This window comes from Acyrthosiphon pisum, chromosome A1 (assembly GCF_005508785.2).
Source record: "Acyrthosiphon pisum isolate AL4f chromosome A1, pea_aphid_22Mar2018_4r6ur, whole genome shotgun sequence".
Taxonomy (NCBI): domain Eukaryota; kingdom Metazoa; phylum Arthropoda; class Insecta; order Hemiptera; family Aphididae; genus Acyrthosiphon; species Acyrthosiphon pisum.
The window spans coordinates 120,314,814-120,333,133 of NC_042494.1; the positions used below are offsets into that span (position 1 = coordinate 120,314,814).

Sequence of the window (18,320 nt, forward strand, 5' to 3'; positions counted from 1 at the left end):
ATTAGCAATACGTACACAGCGAACCTTCATGATTTATCGATTGCAATAATTTCGTTCACGTATTGTAATACGTATTGGAGTTTTTTCGATTGATTTTCAGATCGAATGAGTTCACATTTTGATTTGTTCAATTTGATTGATTTGGCATTATATGAATATTTATGAGATATGTGATTGTTGTATGACATAAAAAAAAAAAAATAATAACCTACGGTTTCCTACCATTCAGTGAACAATATAAATTAAATAACGATCTATAAGTTATTGCAATTAATAAATCATAAAAGTTACACTGCATAAATTAAACAAACACAACACATTTCGTTTCAAACAAATATCTCGTTAGTTTACACCAACTAATTAATTATAAAAAAAAACAACATACAAGACACATTTCCAATGCCATAACTCAGTTATTTATTTAACAACATAAGGAAATCGATTACTTAACAAGTTATGTTTTTTTTTAACCAATTAGTAATATTTTGTTCATTAACATTATTTTTAAACTATTGTTTATATAATAATAACAAAACAAAAAACAATAATTATATAGATACAATTTTTTGTTAAAATATTCTAAAAAAATAATAGTAAATAATCACAAAAAAATAAAAATAATAATGGTGTTACTTATGAGATAAATAAAAAATAAAAAAAAAACGTCAAAATAAAATTATAGATGAAATATTATAACGTTAACATTTCAATATCAGTAAATATTTGTTTAAACTTTAAATAGTATATTGACAACCATAACAACAATATGTTGTAAAATAATATTTCAGTGGAACAACAGTAAATTATTGTGGATTACAAGAAAAATGTTTGTGTTAAGGAATGTCGGCAAATAAAAGTTAAAATGTGTACAACGACTCTATTCAAATAGGCTAATAACACAAGACACAGACGACAAGGCAAACAACAATACTGGTTGTTTGGTTGGTCTTAACGGTAACCATTACAATGTGTTCGTTTGGCGTATTTAACAGGATGGTACATTATCATGGTAATTAATTGTTTGTTACGCATGAAAAACGACAACATCTAATAATATTGAAGAAACAAAGTATTCAGATAATCTCTTTTCATTCACAATTCACAGGTGTTACAGTTGAAATTGGCAGTGAATTATTATGTTTTAATTATATCATAATGTTAATCGTAATAATGTAGGTAGTAGTATTATGGAAGTGTTAGACAATAGACATGTTATGATATTTTGGGTCGACGAATTTAAGTAGAACGGCCCCGTTGGGTTTTAATAAACCTTAAAATTTAAGTAGAAATATACGATCGCAACTCAACATTGTGGTGTTGATGCGATTTTATGGTTTTAAAATGTTGAACAGCTGACAAAATGTTATGTTCGTAAATATACTAAATAATGATCGATTTGACTTAAATATGTACAGCGAACAAAAAAAAAAAAAACACAGCCTCATAAAACAATGCTACGCCCAACTCACTATTTATTTAAGTTAATACTATCGAGAAAACGAATCACCAAATAAGGCCGAATAAATTCCTACGCGTTTTTTTTTCATTTTTTTTTTTATTCGTTTGCCTAAATAAAACTAAGTATTAAAGCCGATTTTGATAAATTGAATGTAAAAAAGTTCGACAAACGTTGTTGGTGTCGCATTGTTTTTTAAAGGTCACAATAAATATAAACCTATTTAAATACATGTAATAATATATAATATACATTATATAATGTTAAGCTTAAGTGCCTATATGAGGGCATACGAGTAAATTATAACAATAACCATAATTTTAGAAAACAGTGATAATGATTTTTATCAAATACAATGAACAATTTTATATTATGTGCAACAATTTGTTTAACGTAATAATACTAAAAAACAAACAAAACATTTGAAATAAAAAACAAAACCATTCGATAGACGCCTGGCGTGTTGAGAAAGTTGCCGGCCAACATAAAATTAGTGTAAACAAGTATAAAAATTCGTACCTGATGGACGAGACGTGAGCTTCAGGTTACTTATGAATAAATTGTGATCACTTCGCGACCACCGCCTCTCACCATCAATACTTTGTCGAGGCCTTCGGTCATCACTTCTAAGAATTCCATGTCTATAAGGTGATGAGTCAAGGATACATGTATGCTAATTTATAACTTATCTAAAAATTGCAATTTGTATAATAAGATTTATTTTTGACACAAAATGATATTTCAATCATCCTGAATAAACCACAAGAGAAATAAAACGGTAATATATTTGACAAATCAGATAGGCCATTTGGGCTTAAGGATAATTTTTATCGCATTTAAAATGAACGTCAAGTGGATAGATTTTTTTACATTTATTGTTGCTGTTTATTTTTAGATTAATTAATGTGATTTTTATCATTTTGACAATATTGTTAAAATGTACGGTGAAACTTCAATCAAGTTCCTTTAAATAACCTAATAAATAGCTGTTTTTATGGTGCGTAGAATACATAATATTTTCAACATTTTAATACTTTGTACTTTCAAGTCATAATAGCCTCGCATATATTTGAAACTCTGTCAACTTTAAAAAAATGGTTGTCCTACCTAAAGTAAAACTGTAGTATTTGAATTTAGTTTCAAGTATATTATTCGTGTAAGTATCTAGGTTAAATTATATCTGTAAAAATGTGTTGGAACTGCAATATATAGCGTTTGTTAGTGGCTGATTATAATAATATAATATTAAATTAGGTTTATAAAAAAAGGATACAGTTTGATTCTCTCTCTAATTTTGTGTCTTTAGGTGGTCCTGGTAAGTTGAATATAACCAATTGAGCGTCCCTCGATCTACTGACAATGACTTCGTTCAGTTTAACAGCTGTGTGCATTCTCCTCACATTATCTTCGTCTCTGAAAAAACATAAAGCGTTTTGAACCACAATGTAATACGTTACCGGTCACCAAGAATATAGCTAGGTAATAGGTATTATAATATTTTTATACTTACGGTCGCATTGTCGATGTAGACGAATCTGTTGTCTCCTTTGGCAGTGAGTCTTTTAACACTCCCGGTTTATCGCCATTACTAGTTGCTCGTTTCTCGTCGGCATCGAATGCACTATCAGCCTGTACGTCAAAGAGGTAGCGTTATGTATAATACAACTCACGTCATACGTTGTCACGTTTGTTATTCTTACAGATTTCGATTTTTTCGCTTCGTCATCCATGCTGGTTTCTTCCTGGAAACGCACTTTAGTAGCCGATCTCCCTTCCGACGCATCTTTTCTATGGTGCTGGTCTATTATGGATTGTACCTATATTACCAAAACAAGACGGTTATACTGATTTGTAAAAATTATTGTGTATCATTCAAGATAACAAAACGTTTCATGGTTTTTTGAAACATTTTGAATGCCCGTCTAAAATGCACAGCTATACTGACAAACTGGATTAGATAAAACTATGTCAAGTACACAGCACGGTTGAAAACAATTATAATATTAAGCCTTAATACATTATTCTTGCATTAATAATAATTAATAACAATATACACGATACAGGTAAACTATTTTAATAAGAAATTGCAACAGTTGTATAATGTTATTAGTATAATAATATTTTGATTAAAACAAACGAAAATATCGATAATGCATTGGTTGCTGATGAAAAAGTTATGTTATAATTATCATGAGCTTTTATTTAACATAAGACTATCAAAATATTTTACGTATCTAGTATTGGAAATCGTAAACAAATTAAACCTAAAATATATTAATTTATTCATGAAATAATTAAAATCACGTAATAATAATAATTAATATTATTATAAAATAATTATAATACGAAATTTATATTATTAAATTAAATTTATTAACATTAATGAAAATGTTATTCAAAAGCAATATTCATAGGTATAAAAATTAAAAAGTAACAATGCGGAATCGATAAATAAAACTTATAATACTAAAATAATATATTCTACACATTGAAGCATTTAAGTTTATGCAATCATATATGTTAATACTTGAAATTTGCTTACTTTCTACACTACACGGGTAAACAATTAATATTTATCTACAAATTTTCAATTATCAACTAAGTACATAAACACTCTAAAGCGTTCCTAAAAGTTAAATAAACTGAAACAAACCAATGGTGTATTCTCTCCAGTCGGTGTTTCTCGATTGAAATCTATGATATTACGCATCTTTTGTAAGCCAAAAAGATAAAACAACAAACCACAAGCCGTGTTTAAAGATAGTAAAAATGAAGGAATAATCGAAGTTGAAGTTTTATTAATTTATTGTAAAGTTCAACACAACAAAATTTAACGTTTTAACTTACCATTCCAAAACTTTCTTTCTTATTAAGCCTGAGTTCCCTTAACATTTGATTTCGTTGTTCCATCATGAGTGTTCTTTCATATGTATAAGCTGATATATCGTTATTTGTCTGAAATATAAAAACCATTTTAATACGTTTGAATATATTTTTTAGAAAGGCAATAGTAGTGAAAATTAGTAGGTACCATTTCAACCACTTCGACTTCTGCTGGTATTCTGAGTTGGTATAAGAAAGTTTTTAGATCTTTTTTCATCTGGATGGAGTTGTCGTCGGTCTGTGCAACTGTGAATATTCTCAACTTACAGTTTTTCCAGGTCCTGTGTTGTTTCAACAAGAAGGGTATAAGCATCAGAATACCTCCGTCGTGTACGATCCACCAAATATCGATTGTGCCCGACAGCTATTGCACAGTTACATACGTGTATAGAATTACTGATTTATCGAATGTCGGTCGTTCAAAACCATTGTTGAAAAAAATGTCTTATCTTAGTTTTTACCTTTGTCGCAGAGTCTGGGAACGATCTTATGCCTTTGGGTACAATTAGAGCCATCTTAGCAGCTGTTACAATACGAATGGTGTGTAGAAAAACTTGCCACGATCGGTCGTTCTCAGATTGTTGCCAGCTGTTCGGCCAGCCTAGAATTACGGTGTTGGGTTTTAATCCTCCAAGTCCAGCGATTTGTATCCTATATAGGTATGAGAATATGATACATATAGTCAATGACGTCATCGGAGTGTCACTCCGAAATTAAATATGAAAACTCACAAATGACTGAGTCCCTCTGATGTGTTTTTGGAGACTAAAACATCCGCAAATCCTTTGACCTTTTCCTCGTCCATCAATCTCACTAGTTCTTTCTTGGTAGATTGCACATCGTGACCGGTTTTCTTGACGAAATCACCCTCGATTACGGTCGCGCTCACTGTAAGACCTTTGCCTGCCTTAAGTTGGGAGACCAGTGAGAATATCTTACGGTATTTTGGCAGATCTGCGTTGAAGTTGACCAACATGAGAATCTGTGGACGCCAATTCTTGGTGTGTGGTGGCGCGTCTTCTAGTCTGAGCAAACTGTATCTCGCAGCCGATAAAGCTAAACCGCGCATACCGTCACCCCATTCCTTTTCCGCTCTGCAATAAAACGTGATTATAAAAACGAATAATAATAATTATGATTTATCGTGCACTATGTATTGTATGGAACTATACATTATATTTTGGTCTGCTTCCCGAATAAATAATTCGCAAAACCCATGGGTTAATAATATTTTAATATTTAATACGTTCGATTAAACACGGTTTAAAACCGATTAATAAAAAAATAATAGCACTGTGGTATCTATATATTGTTATTGTGTAGGTAACTACCAAATATTATAATCGACGAAATTAATTATCGCCGCATTTTGTTTTTTCCCCCGCGCTTAGGTATAATACCATAATATAATATATACACCACAATAATTATTATTTCAAACTCACCCTCGATACTCGATGTATTTGTAAATTATTCCCGCCATGCCCAGAGCTAATAGCGCGAAATACCAACTTGACATGAACATGACAGCAATGCACAACACGAGTCCGGTGAACGATAGTGTCCTATGGAACAATTCATACGAAATCGAATTACATTAAAATACAGATACTGTGGCCTACGCGTGGCGCTATATAATGAGACCCGTAGTCACTGGTGAGAGGGTGGGGAGGATCGCCTTGTCCATCCATAAACCTATCCGTTGGCACCCTTGCAAGTTTTTTAATTAAAAATGTTTATAATCCTATTTAAAAAAAACGCGCAAGAGATGTTCTATGGCCGAATGTATTATAAAATTTTAAAATTAAAATTACATTATAATATTATGTACTAAAACTTAAAAGCCATTATCGTTATAAGTTTTTATTAATGCGGGGAATTACTTCATTTTTAATCGCTTTTCTATAGTATAAATTATAATATGTGTAGCCATGTAGGTATTTAATTATATAAATGTACAGCATGTGGGATTTTTTTTAATACTTAATTAATTCTCAAATAGTCAGATGTTAGTTTAGAATATTGTGTTTGATTTTAAAAAAACTAAATTAAAAATTAGGCCATAGTGAGCTACTTATTTTTTATGATACATAACCTACTCCTAAATGTCTATTCTCTCCTTCTGAAGATCTGGCATAGTTACGGGCTTGATTACAACAATACAACATTGGTTTATACGTTGCACGTGGCTTAAGGTTACTTTTTTTACGTACCAGTGATAGTACTTAAACCTGGGTCTCCAGTTCGGCGTGCGCAACAACGTCTGCAAGACGCACGCCAAGTTGACGAACGCGTAACACATCAACAGGAACATGGCCAAGAGCGGAGCGAGATTGTCGATGTTTCCGATCAGTATGCCACCTTGACACACGGCTACGGTTATCAGTAGAGCCCTAGTGGGTTCACCAGATGCTGAAGATTTGGCAAACGGTCGCAGGAACGGTATGATGTCGTCCTTGGCTATGGCCTGTGCGGGATAACACATTTCGATTGTTATTGCACATAATATTATTAACGCCTTTTGCGTACATCTAATATAGAGATTAAAATAATTGACGGGCTCAAGACGATTGATCATATTATATTATACGAGGAGATCATAATATAATAATATAATGTACTATAGTTTTTTTTTATTATAGGACTCGGTCACTTACCTGCAACAGCCTCGGCGCCCCGGTGAGACTTTGAAGTCCGGCTCCCAATGTCGATAGTGTCGCGCCAACCAAAATAACCCATTCATTTGGCCATGCTATGTTGGCCACCACCAGACGTCCTCCAATGCTCTGACCAAACCTATGTACATTAGAAACACATATAGGTACAAGTTGTTACAACTGATCGACAACTCTTATCAAAAGACATTCGATGTATGAGTGTATATTATGTTTTGAATTTTATTACGATGTTTAACAATAATCATCTCATGAGACATAACTACATAAGAAATATTGGATGATATGACGAAATAAATAATTAATAATATTATAGGCATCTATAATATATAATAATAAACACTTAGTTCTGTGGTTATTATTTGAAATCCAAAACCCGAAACGATTGTTCGAAATTATTGCATCATACAAGGCACGATGCACATACGAAGAAAATATAATAATTGTTTAATTAGGTTTATTCGTTACATTTTCTTGATACCATTTGATAGAATTTCGTGCCGGAAAATATTTTTTGGAAATACTAATAAGATAATGTTAATTGTATTAAAAGAACGGAAACTTGAAAATTGTATATACTATTAACAATTATACACGTTGACTGTCTCGATGGCTATTTCACTTATGATAAAGGGTCGTTCTTTAATCTATAGAAAACGTTTATTTAAACGATAATAAATTTAAGCGCAACATGTATAAGTGTAGCATTTTAATTTAATTTCTCAACAAATATATAAGTATAATTTTTAGAATTTAGTTAATTCGATTAATTTAACTCAAAATAAATTAAAATAACAAAACAATAAACGAATAGGTACTAAATCTAACATCGTGAAAACACCGAGAAAGTACAGTTAAACGATTAAAACTATGATGGTTTAATAGAATGTACCTACATACTAGTTATCATATAGACAATGTACATAACCTAAAATATGTGGTCTGACGTACGTAAAAAATTCGCTGTTTGCAACATAAGCAGATTAAGATATAGTCGAGCCTAACATATTTTATTGAAATATATTTTTATTAAACGTAAAAAAAAATAATATTAAATCTTTTAAAAAAAATCTTGAATTTTCGCATATTATATTGTATTATGTATTATGTATTATATATACGTATTATCATATTCAGGCACTACCCGTCGACAACTGTCGTAACTATATCCCTACACTCATATAATACACGGCTGTAGATAATATATTAATATTTAACGTCGACGACGTAGCGGATTTAGTTGGGTACCTATAATGTTCTTCAAAGTTGATGATTTGAATTTTGAATCTATATATACGATAAGATAATGTCTAATGCATTATTGGATCGAAGTTGTGTACATATATAGTGAAAGCTACAAAGTGGACGAGTCGCTTCCGCCGTTATGTCTTACTACCTATAAGAGTCTAATATAAAATACGTAGAGTATGGTATGCAAGGCGATGCTCGAAAAAATTATTTTTTCATTTACAAAGTATAAGATATAAATAATATAGTCCTTTTTCAGATAACCTATACAAAAAAACAGCATATAAATAAAAAAGGGATAACAACAATCCTGCTATGGTACAGTATATAGGTAGTCTCTTTTAGGACATTCAGCTAAAATTATGTTCTATTGAATATATTAACCTCATTGTCCGTTATTTTCATTGGTAAAATCGATTTTGTGCACTCAGTTATTTGATTGACTTTGAATAAGTACACATGAAAATAATGGCTGTAGGAAATGTATTTAAATCGTATGATATCGGCACCAGATTAAAATGTAGTTATTCAATTGTTTTCTTTCAAATAAAAGAAGTGGTAAATGATTGTGTGTGAACAACAAATGTAATTTCTTAAGTGGGTGCTTTTTTTATGCTTACTTGTCTCTTAGAAGTAAATTATCAACCGTTGCTCCGAATAGTAAGACGGCAGACAGGTAAACCGATGATGTACTCAGAATAGCCAATATTGTACCAATGGGAATTGATTTTTGTGCATCTGCTAGATCTCCGGATCTGTTAGAACCAGCCATGATTCCTAACGAAAAATAAACAAATAAATAATGATAATAATAATAATAATAAAACAAAAAAATACAAAAGAAAATACTGACCAGTTACGGATGGAAAGAATATGCCAATAAGTATGGTGAATGTTGTAGTGATATCTACCATTACCATATTATACGTATTCTTACTCGATGCAAGGATATCTTCTTGAAGATGACCTCTTGCTATGTACTGTCCTTTTTCCAAAAAGTTACCAAAGATATTTTCTGTAACATAAAAAGCACAGTATATAGTTTACATTAATAATGTTGATATTTTTTTTATTTGATCCAAACAAAATAGTTATAAAAAGTCTAACGAATTTAATTGAAAACATAAAGGTGTTATAATATAATTTAGTTAATAATTGTCATATCAAATAGACATTTTTTTATAAATTATTTCGAATAAGTGCAAATCGGTAAGGCACAATAACCATAAATGAAAAATCTTAGGTTTTTACAATTAACTTTTAGCGTAGGTATACGGTATACCTAATAATTTATTTACTGTGGTATATCATGAAAATAATAATTGAAAAATAATCGAATTTGAATTGATCTAACTATTTAAGTAAATAACACAAACAATGTCTACATTCAGTATTTTTGCGTATATACCTAGTTGGACCAGTTGGAGTCAAAATGTTTCAATATTTACTTTGTTATTTCAGGAAATCTAAACGGGTAGTAAGTCACAAGGTACTTAGGTGTGTTATAAAATGGATACCTAACCTATAATAACTTGGGTACATATTATTATTTGATGCGAGTCGTATATATTATATGCTATTATTATTAATTTTCCTATAGGAAACACGAACCAAAGAAAACGCCGCTGCTAATGCCCCGAATGCCTTTCACGATCGATGTATTATGCTTGGTGAAGTAGTCCTCGCACGCTCCGGTTCCATTGGCGCAGTATATGTTGTGCAAGTAACCACCTATTGCTTTGTTACAGTGTTTCAAGTCCATGTCCTTCAGTAGCCTATTTCCCAGCGAACACATGCTGAAAAGTGATACGATCGTGTGTAAAACGTTAAGAAAAACACAATATTATGGTTATATATTGATAATGATAAAAAAGCAGGGCGACCGATTTGGTATACTTGGGTGCTTACTAGAGTTTATCGCTGCCATGGAAGTTATAAAAAATGCCCACGTATACAGACAATATGGACAGCAGCACGCAGGCTAGGGCCACGGACGCGAATTTGTTGACAAACTTCACGCCGACGTACACGATCGAGCTCATGACCATCAGCAATATTGTTCCATACACGCGGAAATTGTTGTACATTATGCTGTTGTCTTTGGAGAAGTCGCCGAAAATCGATAAGCTTGGCGCCATGTACGTCTGTCGAAACATAATAAAGTTCGACGTTTGAAATAGAAGCTGTCGTAGTTTTTGCACACGTGTGACTTACAACATACGATAATAATATTATTATTGATATTTATTTTTTCGAAAAAGCGTTATTGTTTCGCCGTTTCTTTTATGCTACGCGCCAGCATCGATTTCGAATTGAAACAATAAATATCCTATTGTACAAGCATAGTTTGTTTGGTTTTACCATATATTATATTATGCCATTATAATATATGGTTTGCTTATTATATTAAGTAAACTATATGTGATTAGGTAATCAGTGGTTAAAGTGGAGGACACAGGAAGGGAACGATATCCAGCTCCTACTTAAAACTTAAATGCCATTACATATATTTCATCCCCTTTTGTGAACTACTAATTTTAATCTAACCACAAGTCGTTTAGTTGTTGTTAACCCACTTAAAATATTAAGTATCATACATATTATAAAAAAATATTGAAGGCTTTATAGTTTACAACATAATTACATTTTTTTTGAAAAAATGTAAGTTATTCTAATTAGGCAGTATTAAACTTTTTCAAAAATGTTTAGAATGTTGTTTTTTTATTACAATATGTTATGTTTCAAAAATATGTACATATACTGATTTTATAATCAATAAGTAAGTAACACTATTATATTATGTAATTATATCAAGGACAATAAATAGTTGGAAAATGTATTGTATTAAAAATATACTTATTAAAAATGTAATTTAATATTTTTAAAATAGTAATATTACCAATTACCTACTATTGTATATTAAAACAATTAGGTAGGTTTTCAATTTGTTTAGTTATACATTTCATAATAAAGTGTTCATAGCATAAACTTATCAAAAAGTTTATGGTGAAAATAATGTGATAATAAATATTGATTATAGGTATTTGGTATATTGTAATGAAAATAAAGATCACGCAAAAATATTATGAGCCTATAAATTATTACAAGTGCACATAGTCCTTCGAGATGTATTTTCATATTTTAACCGCTTCGACCTATCGACGAGTTACTTACGAGTATGATTTCAACGGCCCCGATGATGTACATAGATGCGGCCAGTGTGATACCGGTGTAGAAGAGCATACCGACAGCTCCTCCGCACTCGGGACCCAACGACCTGGATATCAAAAAGTACGGTCCACCAGCAGGCACAACGCCGTTTGTGGCTATGGCACTCATCGAAATAGCAGTCAACATTGTCTGAAAAAATAAATCCGTTCATTAAAATGGACTGGGGATGCATTTTATCTAAAATGGTACATGATCGGTTGGTGGCGGGGGCAGTAATATATTACAACTATGTCAAGTTGACATCGGAGTTCAATCTCCACGAGAGAGAAGAAAATAATCGTTAAAATCATGGTTTCGTTATGTACATTTAAGTAATTGGACGAGCGTACAAATAATGTGATGCGCGCGCATATACAGAATACAATAATAGTATATTATAATGTATACTCGCGCGGGTGAATGGGTTAGAAAACGTACTCATATATACCTATTATATTATATTTATATTATATAAATATTACATACATGCTTACATACATACATACATACATACATACATACATACGTATACTTACATACAACATACATATTATATACATACGGTATAGTGCATAATGGGTTGCATTAAGATAATTAAACCATAAATGTAATAGGGAGTGATATGAGCGTTATGAATAATGGTTGTAAAATGATCCCTTCGTGCGTATCACGGTTGTTGGATTTTCCGTTTAACCTATAAATGTAATGGTTTATGTAACGAAATCTGAAAAAAGCATAAACGTCGTTTTAATCACAGTTTTTATGGACTTCTATACGGTGCATCTAATTCAAGGAATCCGTTTTTGAATACACGCCTTTATATTTTTTTTCCCAAACACCATGCGCGTTTAAACAGGGAATTTCGAAAACATATTTATAGTCCTTGTATAATAATAATATAGACATCGAAAACGGGCAATATCCTAGTGCAGTGTTTTATGGGGTGGTTTATCCAGTGGCGTAACTAGGATTTATTTTCAGAGTGGGTGATATATTGAGTACAAACTATATTCGTAAGGAAAAACGGTTCTTTGCCCATTTTCAAATATTCAAATAGAATATACCACGAGGACATTTTTGATATTTTACATTGTTATATGATGTTGAAGTATAATACCATCAACAGCCGTGGTCATCCATATGACCATATCCTTATCCTTATATAATATAATATAAAAAGAACAGGCCTTTTTATGTACCATGTTTCTGACGTCACTATTGAACTTTTTTACGCAAAATTCTTCTAAATATTCCTACACTCTTTTTTTTATTCATTATTAGCCATGTAGAAGGGAAGAAACATTATATTTCGTTCTTCCACTTTTCCAACGATAAAATTATTGATTAAACATTATTACCATTAATTAATTTCACGCTTTAATTTTTTTCTATGAATAAAGCTAAGTTCATCAAGTATCTCAAAAATTTATAATTTGAATTTAAAAAATAACTGGTTGTATTATAAATCTATAACCTATAAATAGGGAAATAATTTGTCTCCTACCGTATAGTACTACAGTATACTTTTGTTTTACACTTTTACTAATACGACTTCCAATAAATTTGAAACAATCATTATTATTTATTTCAATGATGTTACGCGGCTGGTCTGCAAGTCACCCCACATTTATTTGATCACAAATATAGACTTTTGCCCTCAGAGCTACTCATTTTCTCGATGGAATTTATTCGAATGTATAGCGATCTGCCCTGCATATCATATAAAAGCGATGAAAAACTAATAGCAGAAACTCGTAAGTAATTAATAGTAGCGGCGCACCATAATGTATAACGTATGGAAAATATGCGTCAGAGGATAAATTAATATTTGAAATATTCGAAAGACGCCGTGCTGTCTTAACGATGTTCAAACCTGTAATTATTCATAAAGAATAACTTTTGATTAAAATACGGAATTCTGAAGCGTATAGAGTTTATAACAGCATGCCATGACGCACATAGACATCACGCTTGCATGAACTTAATTCGAATTCTGTACACCTACTGCGTATATTATAAGTTATAACAAACAAGTTAAAAGAATCCTCTACACGGTTGTTTATGAGCGACCTTTATAATTTTTTAGCGATAATAATAATGCACACGGGTAGAAATAAAATTTCAGTCAAAACGCGCGATAACGTCTCTCTTACAAGGGTATAATATACGTATAACGAGCACGCGTTGGCGGTAAGTATACTTTTCGTAAAATGACTGAAGGGGCGGGAGATTGTAACGGCTAAAAAAAAACTCGTTAATTGATCGTTAACAACACAAAGCAGTGGTCGGACCAGCCTGCGTATTCGAATAAGCAGCGTACCAGCTGTTTGCTTGACTATAATATTGTAACATTTAACAAACCGTTCGCCTGAAAACTAAAATGAATCGCAGACGCAGTTAAATGGGTGAATGGAGGGAAATGAAAATAAAAAATGAATAAAGTTATGCAAATTATGAACAATTTCAAAATATTTTTGTTTTCCCCAAGTTTATGAAAATACATTACTTTAATAATACATAACTTTACGTACGTTAATAATTCATGATATTGGTATGTAATATTAATAATTCATTTTACATACAAAAAATATTGTTCAAGTTAAAATTAATAGATTATGTTGTCATATACGATTACAAAGGTTTTAAAATTTAAACAGACCACCTATTCAACTATATATTTAAAATGTTGAAAGTGACAACCAAGAACCAAGAGGTTGCAACCTCCTAATTTTTTGTGTTACGGAACCCTAATCCAACCCATGACAATGCCAATGTCATAAGACGTTTTTCAAGTAATATTTTAGCAACTGTTGGCAACCTCTGCAGTTGGTATATATATCTACTATTTGTTCATTAATCATTAGGTATAAGATAAAAGGCGGTTGCTCAATGAAGTATTATATTTTGGTGAAATTGGGTATATTAGAGGTAAATACCAACATATACCCATACAACAAAAAAAAAAACAATGAAAGAGATGGCCATATAATAATATTAGGAAGTGAACTAGAAAGTATTATTATTGTCAAGTCGTATGGGACAAATATGAGGGAAGTTAACCAGATATTGAGAAGAAGATAGAGTGATTTTCGAAAGAGAGCAATAATTACAGTAAAATGTGCGTGGGGTTGACGAAGTTAACTAAAGCTATACAATGTTATGAGCTTTGAGAGCGACTGACGATTAGCAATAATATTCAATGTCTCAATGATCATGGACCGTTAATCTATCGTCGCGCAATTATTATGGATGATGTTGTATTTTATATTTTATTTATACATAATATTATATCAGACTTACCACGCAGCAACAGGTGAACACGATTCCGAACCCGTATATGACGCCCGCCGTGCCGACCACCCATGACAGTCGAATGAACAAAATTACTCCAAAGATATTCTGCACGCAAGGCAGGTAGACGCCGACCAGCGTGCCCATCCTGGACGATCCCTGTTTGGCAGTGGTCGACTTGGTGTCGGACTCTGCCAGATTTGGGATGGTGTTCGAGTAGTCGGCGATCGAGTTGAGGAAAGTGGGCACCCGCGGCCGGTCATCCATTTCATCCTGCAATCAGTCCGGCACACAATGATAAGAGCTCGTTGTGTCGTAGGTAATCATAATGTCGGTTTCATTATATTTTTATTGCCGTGTTCTGTCTGATCGTCGGCGTAAGTCGATTGGATTTTTTAAAAATAATTTTTGTATAAATGTATACACATTACATAATATACCAATTTCGTATCTGTCCTCAATGATTTTATTTATATTTCAACGATTCCAAACAATTATTAAGATGATGTCAGATCCGATTTTGTGATATTCGTCTTACAAGATATGCTAACATAACAAATGTATGTTTAGCAGTTCACGTTTACTATCGATAGTCTTAATATAAATGTTAATTTATCTATTTTCAAACTTAAAGGCAAAAAGTGTTCTGTGTTTGTACGCCATTACCAGTTTCTTATGAAAACAATTTTAATTTTTAAGCGAGTTATAAGCTTTATTAAACTGCAATATCTAACATTTTCATCACTTACTTAAAAGTTGGAATATCGTTAAAAACCGAAGTAAAAACACAAAATATTTTGTTATCCTTAAGGTAAAATTGTTTTTTTTTTTTTTTACAAATATTGTTTGTGTAGTATTGAGTATTTAGTTAATTTTTGAAAAGGTATCAAGAAAAAATAATATTTTAGATAATATTATAACTAAAATATAGACTATCTACCCAATTTTATTACTGAATGGTGATCATTATAGCAACCACTTAAAAAAAAATGCCCCCATATAGCAAGGGGGACACTTGAGGACAAGTCGTAAATGTATTTTTATCAGGGCTTAAAACAGGAGCCGACATTTGTTTTAAGAATTGGTTACCAGTTATCTTGTTCTGAGATGTGCCGTTTACCGGTTACCGGTTACCTTACACCACAATACAAAAGTGATTACCAGTTACCGATTTTTAACGATTTCCAAAATATTTAAATAACTGCTTACTAATTTTAAGCGGTTTAAATACCGATTTTCACATCACATTTTTTCGTTTTTGTTATCAACTATGAATTATTTATAATGATGTGTTTACACTTTTCATTAGGTCATTAAATGAGTTACCGTGCCTTCGATAATTCAGCGCTGCTGTAACACTTGGTCATGACTGCAGCAACTTTAAATTGTCATTTTTTAATTCAGCGCAAAACTACGCTGCTTGTGATAGATAGCGTTTTTTAATTCATCACAACCTAGCGAACCAAACAGCGGTTCCATCATGTTAGAAACATACTGGTTAGATGCATCATAGAATTACTGATAACACTTTATTGATATGGTTGTAATCGAATATAAATGGTGATACTAGTATGATATCAAGACATTTAAAATTTGTATTTTATTTTTCATCACATACGCGAATAACATAGGTAAACTATACAACAAGACGCCGTTCTGTTGGCTATATAGTAAGTAGTGACGGGTATTATACAAAAATACTGAAAGTGAAATGATAGTGTTTGTGTTACTTCGAATAAACGAATCACTGAATAGCAAATAATAATAATAATATTATTAACAGCAGGTAATAGACAATAGTGTAATACTACGATAAGTAGTTAGTGAATACTAAATCATATGATATGTATATAATATATACTTTATATACAATAAGTACTTTGTAGGTCATAAAATATAACCATGTGTCCATGTAGGCTGCATTACGGGAAACGGCCATAGGGAATTCCGGTAATATTAAATAATCAGTACAGAATACAGATATAAATATATAATTTTTAATTTAAAATATAAAATATAATATATAGTATGTCCCAGAAGTCCCGTATCACCTTTAGTATCTCCGTGGAAAATCAATATATTGAAATTCAATTTTTTTACAGTAATAAGTATGGAAATTCTGATTGAATAACATAATATTCGATTTTTTTTTCAAAAATTCAAAAATTATCAAAAATTTTTTTTAGAAAAATAAATTTATTAAATTTCCAAGATAGCCATTTTGTTGATCATATTTTTTAAAACAGTTCAAAAAAAAAAATATTAAAATTTAATGAAAATCGCCTAAGTTAGGGCTAATTATTATTAGATTCTGAGCGGAGCGAGGGAGCTATTGTTTTTACAATGGTGTTTATTTATTTATTTATTTTTTCCTTTTCTTTTTCTTTTTATATCCTGTATACAAAATTTCTTCCAGAAGGAGTGTTTTGATTTCAACATATAATACCTTATCTTTTAGCAAATTGGATCAAGATGGTACTTTAGAGAGGTCATTTTTCGATTTTTTTAATAGTTATTTAATGCCACGGGAAAAACCACCGGAAAATTACAAAAAAACGCTAAAAATGGGATTTTAATTTGTAACGCTTTGTTTATCACCATAGAAACGAATAAAAAATTATCATATTTTAATATTAATTCAACTTACATGATAAAATAAATAATAAGAAAATATAAAATATCCATACTGACAAACCGTCTCCGCTCAGAATCGTTTTTCTTATACGATGATATTATATCGTTGAATTCAAATCTAATACAACCATTATACAATGACCCACTTGTAATCTACTGTACAGCAGAGCGACATCCACTTACCTGCTTTTTTTTAATTTTAGCCGAAAAATCAGCGTGATTGTAATAATGAACATGCGAACCGTATTTTGCTAATGCCGTATGCATAGGTAACATAACTATTATTCTAAGAAATTCACAATAATAATTAGCCCTAACTTGGCCGATTTTCATTAAATTAAAATTTTTTTTTTTTTTTAACTGTTTTAAAAAATATGATCGACAAAATGGCTATCTTGGAAATTTAATAAATTTATTTTCCTAATAAAAATTGTTGATAATTTTTGAATTTTTGAAAAAAAAAATCTAATATTATGTTATTCAATCAGAATTTCCATACTTATTACTGTAAAAAAATTGCATTTAAATATATTGATTTTCCACGGAGATACTAAGGGTGATACGTGACTTCTGGGACATAATGTATACCTATATATTATTTTATAATACGCATAAACGGTATACCATTACGGCATTACCCGTATGACATGTATGTATTTACTATTTTCTGTACAATTATATTATCATAAATAAAAAGATCTCTTTATACTGATAAAGAGAATATTTTTCTACCAAATAAAGTATAAAAACTATAAACTGAAATAGAAATAAATAATTGGAAATTGGAACAAAGTTTTTTTTCCTCATTGTACTGGTTACCGGGTATCGCTAAAATAACGATTTTCAGAAATGTCGATAATTGGTTTTTGGGATATGAATTTATAAACTTTTGTTAATCGGTTACCGGTATCCGCTTTCCAAAC

General features: G+C 31.0%; 1 protein-coding gene across 4 annotated transcripts in view; it reads right to left on the bottom strand.

The window, feature by feature from the left end:
- Positions 1-1,517: 1,517 nt before the first annotated feature.
- The window catches only part of LOC100159106 (solute carrier family 12 member 6), a 315,886-nt gene continuing 299,083 nt past the window's right edge, over positions 1,518-18,320 (bottom strand). For 3 of the 4 annotated variants that reach the window (XM_029488169.1, XM_016807096.2, XM_003246648.4), the window contains 18 exons: positions 14,773-15,036; positions 11,437-11,622; positions 10,171-10,406; positions 9,874-10,058; positions 9,116-9,277; positions 8,883-9,039; positions 6,997-7,135; positions 6,553-6,806; positions 5,785-5,904; positions 5,071-5,433; positions 4,801-4,990; positions 4,488-4,703; positions 4,304-4,411; positions 4,110-4,166; positions 3,157-3,273; positions 2,967-3,085; positions 2,730-2,869; positions 1,518-2,097 (listed from right to left, as the gene is read on the bottom strand). In XM_029488169.1, the coding sequence (XP_029344029.1) occupies positions 2,006-2,097; positions 2,730-2,869; positions 2,967-3,085; positions 3,157-3,273; positions 4,110-4,166; positions 4,304-4,411; positions 4,488-4,703; positions 4,801-4,990; positions 5,071-5,433; positions 5,785-5,904; positions 6,553-6,806; positions 6,997-7,135; positions 8,883-9,039; positions 9,116-9,277; positions 9,874-10,058; positions 10,171-10,406; positions 11,437-11,622; positions 14,773-15,036 (3,105 nt within the window). In that variant the 3' untranslated portion in view covers positions 1,518-2,005. The remainder of the gene's footprint in view (positions 2,098-2,729; positions 2,870-2,966; positions 3,086-3,156; positions 3,274-4,109; positions 4,167-4,303; positions 4,412-4,487; positions 4,704-4,800; positions 4,991-5,070; positions 5,434-5,784; positions 5,905-6,552; positions 6,807-6,996; positions 7,136-8,882; positions 9,040-9,115; positions 9,278-9,873; positions 10,059-10,170; positions 10,407-11,436; positions 11,623-14,772; positions 15,037-18,320) is intronic. The other variant, XM_001944274.5, reaches the window with a different exon arrangement.